Below are 15,793 nucleotides of genomic sequence, written 5' to 3' on the forward strand. Positions count from 1 at the left end.
ATCCTTCGCATGCACCATCGTCAAAGCCCTGAGGCCCGGAGTAAAACAGAGGACTAAAATTATCAGAAGACCGAATAAACCCAACGCCTCGCTAAAAGGAAAGAAATAAAGAAAAATTCAACCCCTCAGAAAAACCAACCAAACCACCCAACAAAACCGAATTCCCAACATCAATAACCCTCCCCCTTCAAGCCCCAACCCCCCCAACATCCCCCCAAAGCCTCCTCGCCACAGCCTCCACACTCTCCTCCTCCCCTCTCTCCTCCTCATCCCGCCCCTCGCCCCCAACAAACGACACCCCCCTCTGCGGGCCCCTCCTCCCCTGCCCCTGCACATTGACCGAGCTCCTCGAACTCTGCAGCCCGGCCGGTGCACCCACCGGCCCGCCCTTGAGCGGACTCCCGCTCAGCCCCTTCTCCGCCGCCGCGCCGCTCACGGCGCGCGAGTGCAGGCCCTTCTTGCCCCCCGCCGCAGCCGGCAGCGAGACGGCGCTCTTGCTGGTCCGCAGAGCCGCCGCGTGCACTTTCTGCGGCGAGCGGCTGAGCCTGCTGCCCTTGCAGGCGCGCAGGCGGGTGAGGGACTCCGCGAGCGGGTCGCGGAACTTCTGCACGACGCGGAGTTCCGTGTGCACGGCCTTGAAGCGGCCCTGGAAGATCTCCGGGCCGAGGGAGAGGTTGGTCGAGGCGGAGTTGGCGAGCGTGTTGGTGCCGGTGGGCGTGACGGAGCCGCCGTTGGTGGCGGCGGCGGCGTTGCTGAGGGCGGCGAGGTTGAGGTAGGATTTGAGGGATTCGTTGCGGCGGTCGTAGACGTGGGCGGGGATGAAGGGGTTGCGGTCGACGGCGGAGTGGATGTCGGCCATGGCTTTTTCTTGTAGCATTTTGAGCTCGGTGCGCGAGCGGCCGAGGGCTGGGGTGGCGGTGCCGGAGGAGCCGGAGATGGTCGAGTTGCCGGGGCTGATGGGCTCGGGGTGCTGTTGGGAGGTGTGGCGGGAGTGGTTTTTGTTGTGGCGGTGCATAGAGCTGTCTGCTTCAGGAGTGTGGAAGGAGGACATCTTGGGTGTATTTTGGGTGGTGGTTGGGTTGCTGCCGGTGTATGGATGTGACGTGCTGGGGATGAAGCGAGAGACGAGCTCTTGTTGCTCGGCGTCTCCTGCTGAGGCGGAGCCAGTTGACAGCGTTGATGTAGCGGGCGACCCGCGAACGCTATGTGAGCTGTCCAGGGCGTTCACGTTGCTCGTCATCGCTGGTGCAGGTAGAGTGCCGCTAGCATTCCTCAGATATGGCATGGTCGGGTTGGGGTGCTCCCTCGCCGCATGGAGCGGACTCCTCGGGGGTTGAGAGATCTTCGGAGGCTGCTGTCTTTCTGATATCGGCTGCTTAGGTAGCTGCAGTTCTTGCGGCTGCTGTCGCTGCTCTTGCGCAGGCTGTGAAGTAGGTCCTGCAGCCTGTGGTCTCGGCTTGACAGTGCTGCGAGGGCTGGGCGTCTCGTCGTCCTCCTCAGTCTCGGTCTCAGTCTTCTCCTCGTCTTCGTCATTCTCCTCAACACTCGACTGATGACCCTCCTGCTGCACCTCCGGACGCTCCACCTGCACCAGCCTCTCCGGCAGCAACGCCCCCTTCCCAACCACAACCGGCACCCTCTCAGCCGACCTGTCCTGCACCACACTCTCCCTCCGCGAATTATTCGCCGTGTTCTGCCTCGTGCTATACGGGCTCGCGCTCGTGCTCTCCTCTGTCCAATCACCCTCCTCCATCCCGTGCCCATCCATATCGACCGCCTCCTCGTCAGCACTGTCGCCCGAACTCCCGACCGCAAAACCAACCTTCTTCGGCCCTCCGCCGCGCTCCCTCTTCTCCGCCAGCCGCTGCGCCAGCTCGACCTCCTGCTCGTGCAGGTCCTTCTCCAGCGCCCACTTGCTCATGTCGGCGCTCTTGGGCCGCTTGCTGCGGCCCTTGAGCCCCGGCGAGGGCGGCGCCTTGCCGCTGCCGCCCAGCGCGGCCAGGTTGCCGCGCGAGTTGAGCCGCTGCAGCGCGCCGTGCGAGTGGTTCTTCTTCAGCTTCGTGTGCGACTGGTTCCGCGAGAGGTGGTAAGACGTCATGTTACGGCGCATCGCGGGGCGCTGCTGCTGCTGCATCTGCTGCTGGAGGACGGGCGTGCTCTCGTCCAGGCTGCCGGGGAGCCGGATCTCGGTGTCGTTCTCGTGGCTGCGGTTGCGGCCGTGGTGGTTCTGCGGCTGCTGGTGCTGGCGCTGGGCGGCGGCCTCGTGCGCGCGGCCCATCTTGGCCAGGTTGCGGCCGCTGGAGTGGTTGCGCGGCAGGACGATGCGGGCGTGCTTGCCGCTGCGCACCGGGTGCCGCAGGGCCTGCTGGCCCTCGGGGTGCGAGCCGGGCGAGACGGCGTCGCGGACGGCTTGCCTCGTCTGCCCGGAGGTGGAATGGCTGGAGTGGCGCTTGGGCAGGCCGGGGCGCGCTGAGCCCGTGGAGGCTTTGGGCGACGAGGGCATGGCGGGCGCGGGCGAGGAGGCGCTCGGCATGGCGGCGGTGGTGTGCTGTCGCGATGGAGGTCCGCCTCGCGGGCGCGGGTGTGCGGCCTCTTCAGGGTGTGTCGTCGCGCGGCCAACGGACGGGCGGGCAGTGCGCAGATGGAGTGCGGCAGCAGTCCCCGGTCGGCGAGGCTTGTCCGAGCGGCTCGTGGGTGCTGCAGGCGGAAACGTGGGCGGCGCGCAGTCTCGCGTGGGCGTGGGCGAAGGGAGGGCGGCGGTGACGGGCGTGTGCGACGTGCGAGGCGTGGCGTGAGGCGGCGGCGCGGTGTTGGTGTGATGCAATGCTGCGTGAGGGTGAAACCGCGTGCGTGGTATAGAATGGGTGTTATTAGTAGAAGCTCGGCGGTGTTGGGTGTCGTGGGTGTTTCCTCGCTCTTGCGCTCCCTGGCATGGACGGAGGTCTTGGAGCAGTGCGAGTGGCCCGCGGCGTCTCTTTCTCTGGGGATGATGGGTGAACGACCGACCGCGGCCGCCCGCCCGCCCGCCAGCTCGGTGGGTGGGTCTGCCACTCTGCCGTGGAGAGCGGGCGGGCAGCCTTATTTTCTCACCCGCTTGGTGGGCTTGCAGCTGCCACCTCCATCGGGCAGGTCCACACCGCGAGTGTGTCTGTCATGTGGGATGGCGTCCAGTGGTATACCTACAAATACGTAAAACAGGATCTCTGATTTGCAAATATGGAATCCTCCGCAGCCAGCTGATTTCATAAGATAAACGACAATACAGCTGTATACATGTTCGGCATCTCTATCATATGGCTGTACTAGTTCCAGCCCAGTATCAGCATCAAAACCAGCATCAATAATAATTACACCCTCCTCTTCTCGTCAATCAACTCTTCTGCGTCTGCGCCTGTCCTCTCCCCTGACTCTGTCCCCGCCCACCAGCCTGCTGCCCTCCTCTCCCCCTCCCCCTCCCACCACCACCACCACCACCACCACCCCTCTTCCTCCCCTGTCCCTTCCTCCCCGCACCCCCCTTCGCACTATCCCTCCTCCCGCTCCCGCCCCCCATCTCCTCTTCCTGCACCCTCCGACTCTCCCTCTCCCACCACTCTTGAAACTCCTGCTCGGCCTGGATTTCTCCCAGATCGCGCTTCGCGACCGCCTCCTGCAGCAGCTCCTTCTGCCTGCGCTCCTGCGCCACGATGTCGTCGATGCTGAGCTGCAGCGAGGGCTCCGCGGGCGCGGGCGAGTGGCGGATGCTCTGGGGGATGGGCTTTGAGTTGGAAGTGCTCTGAGCGATTGGGCGCGGGGCGTGGTTTTCGGGTAAGCTGTGGCGGGCGCTGGGGCTGGCGATGATGGGTTTTGGCTGAGCTTGTGGCGGTGGGGGAGCGGGTTTGGGGTTCGCGACGGTTTGGCGCATGGTTAGGTGTGGAGTTGAGGCGCGGTGCGTTGGCGGCGGAGGAGCGGAGGACTGGGTGTCGATGACGTCTTTCAGCGAGGGCACTTTCTGCGCGGAGACGGTTTGCCAGGGCGAGCCGCGTGCGGTGGAGGAGTTGAGTTTGCTCTCGTTGAGTCGCGCGGCGGATTGGGCGCTGGCGGCCTGTTGCTGCTGGAGCATCTTTTTGCGCTCCTTTTGCGAAAGTTTGGGCGCTGGGAGGCTGAATGGAGAGGCGCTGGGTTTCTCTGCGGCGGCCTTTTGCGATGCTAGGCCCTGGGACAGGGATGATGTCCTGCTGGAGGAGGCCTGCGCCATGATGTCCTTGAGGCCTGTCTTAGACGATCCTGCCAGCGGTGTGGCGGTCCAAGGCACGCCGCCACTGGGAGGAGTCCTGCCGTTGAGCAAAGGCGACTTTGGCGTGCGAGGCGTCATCGAACCCGGGATGGACGACTGCTGCGGCCTGAGAACCGGAGACGCAATCGCCTTGCCTCGCGAATCAAGCCATCCTTCATCAGCAGGCGAGCCCGCAGGGATCGAGTCCAGCTTGGGCGTCGACATGGGCTTGATCGCGGGAGAAGGGCCAGGCGAGCGATACGACGAGCTCATCTCTTCGTCCATAGAAAACATCATATCCTTCGAAGAAGCCTTCGCTTTGAGCGAAGGTCGGTCGTCATCCGCTTTGCTAGCGATCGCCGAACCGCGTCTGGGCTTCTGCGAAGGCGAGTGAGTGCCGTCATCGCCGACAGAGCCGGGCGCGAAGAAGTCAACGTCTTGGTACTTGGAGCGAAGCCTGACAGAGTCAACCTTAGCCTTGCGGTTGCGCTCAAGAATAGCGGCAAGCTCCGGATGTCGCTCGTGCAAGTCTTCCTCGGCGCGGCCGCTCTTGGCGAAAGGCATGCAAGCAAGCTGATTTGCTTGGACGACTTCATCGAGTTCTTCCAGGAGATCTTCGTCAAGTTCATTGAGATGGTGACCTTGCAGCATAGCCTCCAAGCTCAAGCACAGGTACTCCAAGCTGGCGTGCTTGAACTCGTGCACAGAGCTGGGGGAGATGGCGTTCAGCAGCCAGCAAACGTTGCGCGCGTTGACGTAGCGGCCTATCACAGATTGGCAGATCTGCGACAAGCGTTCGAGCATCAGCTCGTTAGCTGCGCTGAGGACATCCAGGACCACATCAAGGAACTCATCGAGATCAGTGCTCGTGATACCATCGAAGAGCTCAGCTCCTGTATCGGCGTAGATGTGGCGGAGCACAAGGTTGAAGGTGTCCATCGTGATGTGCGAAAGATCGACCGTGACGTCTTCTTCATCTCGCCCAGCAAGCCAACGCCCACCAGCACGACCCATGAAGAGGCCCTCGAAGAACGGACAGCGAGTGCAGAGAGGCACGCTGTGTGCTCGGACCTCGCCGTCTTCCAGCTGAACGATGAGATCGGTGTCTTGGAAGAACGAAGAGTCTTTGTAAGCTGATTCAAAGTCCATGTCCATACAAGCCCGCGGCTCGATCATCTGGCGAACGGCGGGCTCCAGTTTGACGAGCTCTAGCTTGGCAGAGAGCTTCATCAGCTCGGTGCGAACCTGGCGATACCTATATGACATCTGCTGCGCGTTGCGGATGTGCCAGAACTCGATGATCTGATCGATGTAGAGGTACAATGCCAGGTCGACGAGTGACAAGATGTCAAAGCCCTGGAAAGTGAGGACGGTGCGGCCCTCGCCATCAATCTCGACGGAAGCAGCGTCAGGAATAGCCCATACTTGGCCTTGTTCAGTCACATCCGAGAGACCTCGTCGTAGCACCTTACTCCTGCCAGTGAGGAGAAAGCGGTGTACCGGGATGCGCAGCTCGGAACTCGACGTAGCCAGAACCGCATCGTACTTCGCGGCAGAGTCATTCATGGCCCGCTCGCAGATATCAGCAAGATCCTTCTCCAGATCCTTGCTCTCTAGAATCGCGCGTCTGAGCGTCTGCATCTCATCGGGCTTCCGGTTCCCCTGCCAGAAGCGCGGCCTATCCTCAGCGTTCATCTCCGCTTGCTCCAACCGCAAAGCCAGCGGTCTCAGAGCGAAAAGCGGAAGGTACTGCTTCCACAGCGTTTGGTCCTCCACCACAATCTGCGTCTTCGTAACGTCGCAGTCTCGCCTGACCGCAGCGTAGGCGCCGTGCGCCGAAGCTCGAACAGCCAGCACGCGGGTCAAACCCGGAATGCGAGAGAACTTGTAGTCCTTCGGCTTGTACTCACCCGTGCCAGATGCAGTGGCGTCCTTGATCTTCGCGCGCTTTGTGCGCTTCCAGACACTACCTTCCTCGGTGGTGAGGAGGATCGAGCCGTCTGCGTCAACACCGACGTCGCGGGCCGCCATATTGCCCGTCTTGAGGGACCAGATACACACAGGCTGGCTGACGGCGCCGCGGATTTTGGTCGGGTTTGTGGTGGATGAGGCCTGGTTGCCACCCCTGTGTGCGACCGAAAGTGTGAAGATCTCACCCCTGCTTGAAAGTGCGCATACAGTATCGCCGCCGGATGTGACTTTGACGATCCTGTTTGGGGCGGTGTCGTAGGTTGTGACAAGAAAGCTCTGCTTCAGGAAATGGTTCGAGAAGCCTTCCAGAGGGAACGATACCTTGGCGTACCCGAAGTTTGCGAAGACGTAGACGTCGTGATTTTCGAGCAGGCAGACTGTGGCCTTGTCGACTGCGGAGACACTTGCGATAGGCGACGTGAAGAGAGAGGCTGCCACTTTGCGAGGTGTGACCTGGATTTCCAGTGACCGCGCGTCAGAGTCGACGATGCCGAGCTGACCTTCGTTCTTGCCAAACGTAAATAGTGATGCGCCGGTAAAAGCGACAGAGTGGATGCGAGACGAAGCGATGCCCGCAATGGATTCTCGCTTCAACGGTCCAAATATCTGCTGAGGAACCGTGCTGATTGGGTCTTCGTCGTTCCTGGTCTTTGGTAGACTGTAGCCAAGCTGACCAAACCCGTTGTTGCCCCAGCTGTATATCTCACCGTCGGTGGAAATAGCAAGTGTGTGATTTTGTCCAAGCGCGACAGTTGCGATCTTCTTTCCGGCCAGAGCACCTCCTTCAACACAAACAAAATTGTACCGTGTGCGCTCGTCGCCGACACCCAATCTACCACCTTGTCCGTGCCCGCACATGTAAAGGTTCGACTCTGGGTCTGTGGTGAGCACGGCCGTGTGTAGCTTAGCCATTAGTACATCCTGGATAATCAACGGCTTGGTCCTGACAATCCAAGGAATCTTCTCAACAGGCGTGCTTTTGGCAAGTCTGACTTGAGACTCGTGAGTAGCGTCATGAGCAGACAAAGTCTTGTCTTGCTGCTTGAGGTGCTCGCGGTAAAAGCGTCGCAGAAGATGCTCTGGTCGGCGCAGAACGATGCGCTCGGGAAATTGCCTGTCGTCCTCATCGCCAAATCCAAGAGACACATTTCTGTTGCTGCCGAATGTGTACACTTCGTCGCCGTTGACCTGTGTGTATGCTACGTTGTGATACCTCTTGTATTCATCGTCGTCGTCGGCATCCATTCGACCGTCTTCCTCATCGCTGCCATCAGCTTCTTCGTGAATTTGATCGCTCGTTTCTGGTCGAAGAGTGCGATCCTTGATTGTGGCGGCGTATAGATCGAATGGGCCATGGCCTTCGCGATCCTTGATCTTGACCAGCCCGACAGTCTGCTGAACGTGCCCGGTGGTCTGACCAAGAGCGTTTCCAACGTCGCGTTCAAGAATCATCCGAGCTATTGATATATTGCCGAAGTAGAATGCGCGGTGCAGTGCCGTCCAGTTGTTCTCGTAGTCTTGGACGTACAGATCAATGAGTGGATGCTCGACAAGAGCTGCAGCGAACGCTACTGCGTTCTCGTCTGATGACGAAGCAGCATGGTGCAGTATCGTCAATCCACTAGCATCTCTAAAGTTGATATCCGCCTTGGTGAATGTAATCCCACTATTGCCTGCGCCAGAGCTCCCGAATCCAGACGACTTCCGGGTCTTGGCCAGCATGGTCGGACTCGTACTCAGCCCGCCTGGGCTTCCCACAGAGAAGTTTATGCCATTACCGCCTCCTCTTACGCCTATCTGCCTGGCGTTGGCAATCGAGGCCTCCAAGAGGTGCCGAAAAGAATCGACATCGTCTTCGTAGTAGGCCTTCCACAGATGGCTGCTCATAGATCGTCGCGGGAGGGTCCGATGGACTGGGAGATAGTCTCTGGGAGGCTTGCGCTGGTGCACCTGGCTGTGACCTCGCAGGGCACGGCGTGTTTAAAGGCGCGGGAGGCGAAGCCGGGAGACGATCTCCGGGAGGATGGAGTGAGGGTGTAAGGGGAATTTTGCGTTCCCTTTGGTGCGCGCAAATACAGCGGAGACTTGATGAGATACGGAGTGGGATGCGGGAGTGGTGGTGAAGAGTGTGGTGTGGTGGAGGCGTGAGACGTGATGCGATAATCGATCGGCTTCGCGGTGGCGATGTGGGCGTCCTTTGTTCGTTGGATCGAGCGTTGCTGTCGGTGCAAGCTGGTGTCGCGGTACCGTGTGAGTTTGTACGGTATAGTAGAGGGTATCGCCGAGGATGCGAGCAAGAGGCGGAGTTGTTGACGCGTGGCGATCAAGTGGTGGTTCGTGGGCCGGCGGGCGAGGACCCCTCGGTGCGAGCTTGGTGGGATGGCGATGGGCTGCGCGGTGGTGGTGACGCATCTCCGCAGCCAACCACGCGCCCTCGTGCCGCCGGCTTCACCGTTCGCATCAATGGCTCCGCTCCGCTGCTGCACCGCGTGCAGCCCACGGCCAATGCCCAATGCCCATGTCGTGCATTAGCACGCTGTGGGGAGACAAGCACCATCCACGCCAATCATCCCGCCAACATCCTGCCATGTGTCTGGGTTATTCCGCAGTCTAACGTGCCCTCTGCTGCGCATGACATGTTTGTGACCTCCTCAGCTCGCAGAGCCATCACCTCCGTCCGCTACGCCGTCTGTCCGATCTACGTGAGGCCCTGCACCTACGGTCCTTGAGGACGGTAGTGCCGTTAAGTTAGGAACCAGACTGTTCGCGTATCCCATACATGCAATCTTGACAGCTTCAACCTATAGCATGGCACCCACAGTGAACGGGCGTCCAAACGTGACCCCGAGGTACAGTGGATATACTGCGTGGAGCTATGGGCTGCAGTACTGAAAGACAATGAATCGATTTCTTCGAACGAGCTCTAGTCGCTCCACATGCCTCTCCACGGCCAACCGGCACAGCCGATGCCATGGAACTGGAGCGAATTCAGAGACATTCCAGTGAGCGGGCCAAGGAGCTTCTTGCTAAATGGCAAGCATTCCTACCGTTTGTCAACAATGGACCCGCGTGAATCTGCATGGCACGGCCTGAGGGTCTGGTTGTCAGGCCATCCAGACCATTTGCCTTGTAACATGAGAGTCATACAGAACCTTTTGACGGCAGAGCGGATACAGCTATTTCACAACCACAAACACTCCACGGCCTGAAGATCACTACCAATTCCTGAGCTTTGAGACTGCCAGAGCCACTACGAATACCGGGCGAAAGCCTCAAGATGGCGTCCCGTGCCATCCTCTGCCTGCTTCTTGCGACATCGACACAAGCGCACAGAGGCCCGCGGATACCCAGAGATCTTAGAGAAGAGTTCTTTGTTAGCAGACTCGCTGTCAACGACCCTTTGCCATTGTCAGGGACGCCCAAGATCACGGAAAATATCATGGAGCTGCAGAGAACGAAAGGGAGCTCTCTGAGCTCAATGTATATCAATGCGATAAGAGCCAAGGGTTCCGGCGCGGACCCGTACTACTCACGCATTAAGCAAGTGAGTCGCAGAGTCGATACATAGCATACACAGTGGCTGACTTACAATGCCACAGTTTGGGACAGTGGAAATGCTTGACATCGCAGGCGGGACCATCTTTCTCGCTCCAATCACTGTGGGTGGCCAGGAATTCAACGTAGTCATCGACACAGGCAGCTCCGATCCCTGGCTGGTAATTACAGAATTTGACTGCTTCGATCCGGTTTCAGACATCCAAATCCCAGAAGCAGATTGCTTCTTTGGTCCTCTGTACGATAAGTTGTCTTCACCCACATACAGCAAACTCGTCGATCGCAGCATGAATCTTTCCTACGCGAGTGGAGAAACACTGAACGGGCTCATGGGCCGCGAAACCTTCACCATGGCCGACATCACAGTCCCGTCGCAAGAATTCGGTCTCGTCGACTACGCCGCCTGGAACGGCGACGGCGTCTCCTCCGGCCTCGTCGGCTTCGCCTACCGCACCCTGACCTCCATGTACGTCGGCGAAGTCCCCAAAGACGCCGTCCCCGGCCGCGCCCTCAAGTACAACACGCTCTTCGACAACATGTACCGCTCCAACACCACCGACCCCGTCTTCAGCATGGCCCTCACCCGCGACCCCAACTACACCGGCAAGGGCGGGCTGATGTCCCTCGGCGGCATCCCCAACATCCCCTTCGGCCCAACCTGGATCTCCACCCCCATCATCCCCGTCGGCATCAACCGCACCTCCGGCGAAATCGAATACCAATTCTACACCATCTCCGTCGACGGCTTCTCCATCTCCGCCGACCCAGGCGCGCAGTTCGCCTCCGCCGCCGACGCCCGCCGCAACCCGCGCAAAACCCCGCTCAAAGGCCCCTTCGACCCCTCCGACCCAGACAGCACGCGCGTCAACGCCATCGTCGACTCCGGCACGTCTCTAGTGTACATCGAAGACGAGCTCGCGCTCGAGGTGGCCGAGGCCTTCCGCCCGCCCGGCTGGAAAGACGAGGCCACGAACCTGTACACGGTGCCGTGCGGCAGCACGCCGCCGACGTTCGGCGTCAGCGTCGAGGGCAAGGTTTTCAACGTCCACCCGGACGACATGATCCTGCAGGCCGGGCCGGACCTGTGCATCAGCGGCGTGCAGGAGAACCACGATGGGCTGTGGATTCTGGGGGACGTGTGGATGAAGGCTGTGCTGTGTGTGTTTGATGTGGGGAGCGGGTGGATGAGGTTTGCGGGCAGGCAGTATTATGGGTCGTCGTGGGATTGATGACTGGGGAGTCTAGGAGGGGTTTTGATGGAGATGGATGTCTGTAGCGTTTGCAATGAATGCCACTCTAGATCGAGTTCACCAGGAAAGTTGCAGCTTTTGACGAATAATGCGTTCCGAATTGCATATCGTTCTTGAACAGTGCCATGCTATTCAAACCTTTTCTATCGCAAGTTCGATCGAGCGTGGCTCGCAGAATTACTTAGAACTCGCCATGAAGGCTCGAGGGACCTAAGGCATAAGCTGAACAGGCAGCCCAACTCAGAATGCGACGACGTGATTGGCTCGGATAAGCCCGGCGCTAGCTGCGGTACCACAAGCACAATACATCTGCCTCGACTTGCCTTGAGGCCTCAAGATCAGGTAATCCATCAAGAATGCAGCGGAATTGACGTATTTTCGAGCTCTTCATCATCAATATTGATGGCTATCAACCAGCGCTTTGATGGTTTGATGCGCAGTCTCTCCTTTTTCGATGGCGCACGCAGGCGATGCAGGGCTGGTGTGTTACGGTCGGATCACATCTGTTGTAGATAAAGGTAAGGCAAACCATCAAGAGAACTGCATAATGAGCGTATTTCTGAGCTCTTCATCATCAACTTGATGGCTATCAACCAGCGCTTCGATGGCCTGATGCGCAATCTCTCCTTTTTTGATGGCGCAGGGAAGCGATGCAGGGCTGGTGTCTCACGGTCGGATCACATCTATGGTAGAACATGGGTTGCAGTTTGAGAACGATCAAAGGTCACGAGTGCGCGATAACATCTCGATCTAAGGAGCGCAAACATTCACACCCTCGATCGAACCAGAAAACGGATTGTCCATCCTTCAGCCTCACCCCGCGGGTTGTTACCTTCAGGAACATAGTACGCTCACTCGAACAACAGGGCAGCCGCAAGATCAACACAAAGACATTCAGACAATCCACGCAGCGAATCCAGAGAAATGGAAGAACAGAACGACGAGCATCAAGCGAGAACCTTCAGCAACATCCACGTCTCCGGCAAAGAACGAGTGGTGCTCGGGAACGTGCGCGAAGAGAAGGCTGGGTCCATTTCGCAAGGCGACCGTAAGAGCATGTCAACTCGGTCAGATCGCGGAACATACTAACGAATTGTCATGGGTAGTTTGCAAGCCAGTTACCGACGAACCTGCTACTAAGTGGGAGGAGCATGCTGGCGACGATGCCAAACAGCCTGTGACAGTACACTCACGCACTTGAACAAGAGTACTGGAAGACACCGAGCACAAGCCAAGCTTCTACACGGGGGACATCAAAGAGGAGATCAAAGGGGGATGATCGGGAACATGGGTCGCGAAGCACAAGACTGCAGGTAGATTTGAGCAATACGGAAAGCCCGAGAGCACAATCTCCTCTCACAGATTGTTGTCCTTCTTGAACTTGTCCCAAGCCTCGTTGAGCGTGCTGAACACGGCTCCGCTGATCATCCTCTGCTCTGTGCTGGCGTCTTGGGGTATCTGCGAAAAGATCCATTAGTCCCAGAGAACGCATTCCAACTCCACAATGAAAACTCACCTTATCAGGATGCACCTTGCCGATTGCCTTCATATAGACGATCTTGACCTTATTCGGCATCACCAAATCGCTCATGCCGACCTTCTTCCACCCGGCGCCCTCCCACAGCACGCCGTCCAGGCTCTGCAGCAGAGCCCGCAGGTTGTCCGCTTTGCCACCCTTCCAAGCCGTCAAGCGCGCCTCGACGGCATCAGTCAGAGCAAACTTCTCGTCGTCCGCCTTCTCCGCCGCCGCGTTCGCCTCGCGCAGCCGCTTGACGGCCTCCGCAGAAGTCGCAGAGCTGAGCGCCGGGCGCTGCATGCTGTTGCCCATGCTCTTCGCGGGCGGGGCCTTGCCAGCCGACGGCGCGGCGCTGCGTATGGGCGCAGCCTTAGGCTTAGGAGCCTGCTTGGGCGCGGCGGTCTTCTCGCAGCGGTCGCGGCCTCGAATCGCAACAGCGCCGCCGACGCCGGCCTGCACGGCCTGCTTCCAGACGGCGGCGGCGTCGGCCCACTTCTCCATGTGCTCGAGGGCTTCGGCCTTGCGCATGAGGGCCTTGCCGAAGGACTCGCGCATGTCTTTTGCGCCTTCGCCGGCGCCGAGGTCGATGGACTCGTTGGCGCCTTGGCTGGGGCCGATGATGGAGAGGGCTTGGTCTGCGTCGGAGACGGCGAGTTTGGGGTCGCCGGTTTTGATGGCTGTGAGTGCGCGGTTGCAAAGGACGATGATTGCGATGGGGTGGGTGGGAGGGAGCGGCGAGAGGGCAGCGGTGTAGGACTCGTGGGCTGCGGCGAAGTCTCCTCGTTTGAAAGCTTCGCCTCCACGTTTGCGCTGGTCCGCTGAAGAAGAAAGGGCTGAAGGGGACGTGGGCGGGACAGATCGCGGTGCAGCTTGAGGACGTGGGCTAGGTGCTGCGCTAGGTCGTGAAGCGGGTTTGGGTGCGGTCGTAGTCGTTGCGGGTTTGGCTGGTGCTGGACCGAAGAGATCAACCTCTGGTTCAGGCTGAGGCTCAGGCTTCGGTGTTGTCTTCTTCCTCCTGGATGGGCTGACGTAGGCCTGCGCAGATTGGTCCTCAACGTCTTGTCTACTCAATTTCGCTGTCGGTCGCTTGTCAAGCGAAGGCTGCTGCTCCATAAACCTTGGCTGTGGTGAGGCACGCTGTTGAGGTTGTTGTGTTGCTTCACGGCTTGGAGGACCTTGAGATGTCTCTCTGCCAGAAGACCTCGCAGGTCTCTGCGGAAGGACCTCACGCGGCGCATCCAACATAGCAGCCTCATCCGTCGCTTGCTGCGCTGCCGATGGCGGCGGCTGTCGTCGCTGGCTGTTCGATCGACTCGAGCCACCACTCGGTCCTTCTGTCATCCACTTAGGCTGGTTGGTATTGCGTTCTTGCTGAAAGTCCGCCATCGTCTTCGCCATCTGTTTCTGGCTAGCTTTCCAGATCGAGTTGGCCGATTTGAAAAGCTTGGTGCCAAACTCCGAAGCCATCTGCGATGCGTCTCTGTCGCCTTCAGCAGGTGATCCATTGTCCTGACGCCGAGCCGCCGAGCTCGACCGGCTTTGTTCGCGCATCCAACTGGGCGCCGCTCCATCCTGATCACCCCGTTGCCGCGAGGCTGGTCCCCGGCTTCCTCCAGAGGGGCTTCGCCGTCTCGGTTGCGATTCGTTTTGGGCCTCTTTCTTGGACTGAGCATGTGCTTGCTGCAAGAGCCAGCCTACAGCGTTCTGCACATCTCCGCCAGTCTCGGCCAGAGCCACCTCCGCTGTATCACTAGGGAACCCCATATCGACTAGCTCCGCGAGCGCTCGATCTTGCGCCTCGTTTCCTCGCGCAGATCTGTTTGATGCCACATTCTCATCCCACTCAGGCGCTGCAGCCACAGACGAAGGCTGCCTGGCTGGCTTTGGCGCAACAGGTCTTCCCAGATCTCCAAGAATATCGTCCTCGTCCGTCGCCGCCGGCGCAGGCTGCTTGCTCGCGTGTCCATTGCTCTTCTGAGCGATCTCAGCCAAACCAAAAGGATCGTCGTCGTCGTCGAAAGCTGCTGCGGGAGTAGGCGCGGCCGCAGCGGGTTGGGTCGCTGCGGGAGTGCTTCTGCCGCTCGCTGCGCCAGACGGTGGAGGAGGATAGTGGCTAGCCTTGTCTACAGGCGCAGATCGATTGAAAGCAGCCAGTATGTCATCCACGTCTTCTCCGGTGCTCTGCGCAGGAGCCGGGGACGGACTTCGAAGATCCGGTGTTCCCCTCCCACTGCCCAGGTTGTCCCACAATTGCGCCTGCTGGTTCTGCTGCCTCCTCTTCTCCTCGATCAACTGCTTCTGCCTTTCTTGGATCGAAAGGTTGTTCGCGGCCTTTTGCGAGGGGAGCGAAGTGAGGTTTCCAAAGGCATCGCCCGCGGGCGTGGTCGGCTTAGAACCTATCTTCGGCGCATTGTTGACCGTGCTGGATGAGCGGCTGAGGTTGAGCGGCGACGCATTACCCGACTGCTGCTGAGGTTGCGGACTCGCTCGGAATCCGTTGTAGGCTGCAGCGAAGTTGTTGGGTTGTAAGGGCGCGGAAGCTGGCTGTTTGGGTGCGCTTTGCCAGTCTTCGCCGAGCAGATCGTCCATTTTTGGTTCGGTCGTCTAGGTGCTAAGCATCGCAAGGAATGTTTGGTAACTTGGAAAGGGATTTCGCTAAAGGTTCGCAAAGCACGATGTTGTTTGTCCGTAGGCCTTGACTTGGCGAACGACGCTCGCGTGAGACGTCAAGTGGCAGGTCCACTTGTGGAGCAAACGCTGAGTGCCTAAGGCAGGGATGGGCGTTCTGGGTCTCCAGCACAGCACAAGAAATACAGTTGCAGAGGTGGGTTTACATGCTTAGGAAGTGTTTCATTATCATTAGTGCGGTCTAATCGTCTTCGTGGACGAACCGATCTATCGTATGCCAATGCGCTCGCTCGCAAATGACCTTGGCGAATGTAGACTTGCTCAACTCCCATCGATACCTAGTCTGTTCCAGCAGACTCATAACTCTCCAACCTTCCATGACCACCTGCTCAATGAAGGACAAGCTTTCTAATCTGTCCCACTCCCAGGCCCCAAACGATTCTGTAACACAACACACTAGCCTCGCGAAGTCCCGCTTGTTCCAGCAGACTCACTCTCCAATACTCCCATTACCACCTGTTTCAATGAACAAAAACCTCGACAACCTTCCCGACAAATCCCGTTCATGATGAAGGCGTTTTTTTGTTTTTTTTTTTGGTCTTGGTTTTGGTTTTATGT

The 15,793-nt window shown here is 59.1% G+C and overlaps 5 protein-coding genes across 5 annotated transcripts; 2 read left to right on the forward strand and 3 right to left on the reverse strand.

Moving 5' to 3' along the window:
* Positions 1-187: 187 nt before the first annotated feature.
* Positions 188-2,533, reverse strand: WHR41_05350 (uncharacterized protein; the record flags this gene model as incomplete). Its single annotated transcript, XM_069373955.1, has 1 exon — positions 188-2,533. The coding sequence occupies one exon, from the start codon at positions 2,531-2,533 to the stop codon at positions 188-190; it is 2,346 nt and encodes a 781-aa protein (XP_069229510.1).
* An 837-nt stretch (positions 2,534-3,370) lies between these two features.
* Positions 3,371-8,113, reverse strand: WHR41_05351 (uncharacterized protein; the record flags this gene model as incomplete). Its single annotated transcript, XM_069373956.1, has 1 exon — positions 3,371-8,113. One exon carries the CDS (start codon positions 8,111-8,113, stop codon positions 3,371-3,373), a length of 4,743 nt encoding a protein of 1,580 aa, XP_069229567.1.
* Positions 8,114-9,676: 1,563 nt separating this feature from the next.
* WHR41_05352 (uncharacterized protein) lies at positions 9,677-11,152 on the forward strand. Its single transcript, XM_069373957.1, has 2 exons — positions 9,677-9,770; positions 9,826-11,152. The coding sequence occupies exons 1-2, from the start codon at positions 9,705-9,707 to the stop codon at positions 11,008-11,010; spliced, it is 1,251 nt and encodes a 416-aa protein (XP_069229569.1). The 5' UTR covers positions 9,677-9,704; the 3' UTR covers positions 11,011-11,152.
* Positions 11,153-11,371: 219 nt separating this feature from the next.
* Positions 11,372-12,394, forward strand: WHR41_05353 (uncharacterized protein). Its single transcript, XM_069373958.1, has 3 exons — positions 11,372-11,549; positions 11,898-12,079; positions 12,138-12,394. Exons 2-3 carry the CDS (start codon positions 11,956-11,958, stop codon positions 12,230-12,232), a joined length of 219 nt encoding a protein of 72 aa, XP_069229568.1. The 5' UTR covers positions 11,372-11,549; positions 11,898-11,955; the 3' UTR covers positions 12,233-12,394.
* On the reverse strand, positions 12,300-15,136 carry WHR41_05354 (uncharacterized protein; the record flags this gene model as incomplete). Its single annotated transcript, XM_069373959.1, has 2 exons — positions 12,300-12,489; positions 12,548-15,136. 2 exons carry the CDS (start codon positions 15,134-15,136, stop codon positions 12,388-12,390), a joined length of 2,691 nt encoding a protein of 896 aa, XP_069229564.1. The 3' UTR covers positions 12,300-12,387.
* Between the last annotated feature and the right edge of the window lie 657 nt (positions 15,137-15,793).

Source organism: Cladosporium halotolerans, assembly GCF_011745625.1.
Source record: "Cladosporium halotolerans strain TM138-S3 chromosome Unknown Sca14, whole genome shotgun sequence".
NCBI lineage: Eukaryota > Fungi > Ascomycota > Dothideomycetes > Cladosporiales > Cladosporiaceae > Cladosporium > Cladosporium halotolerans.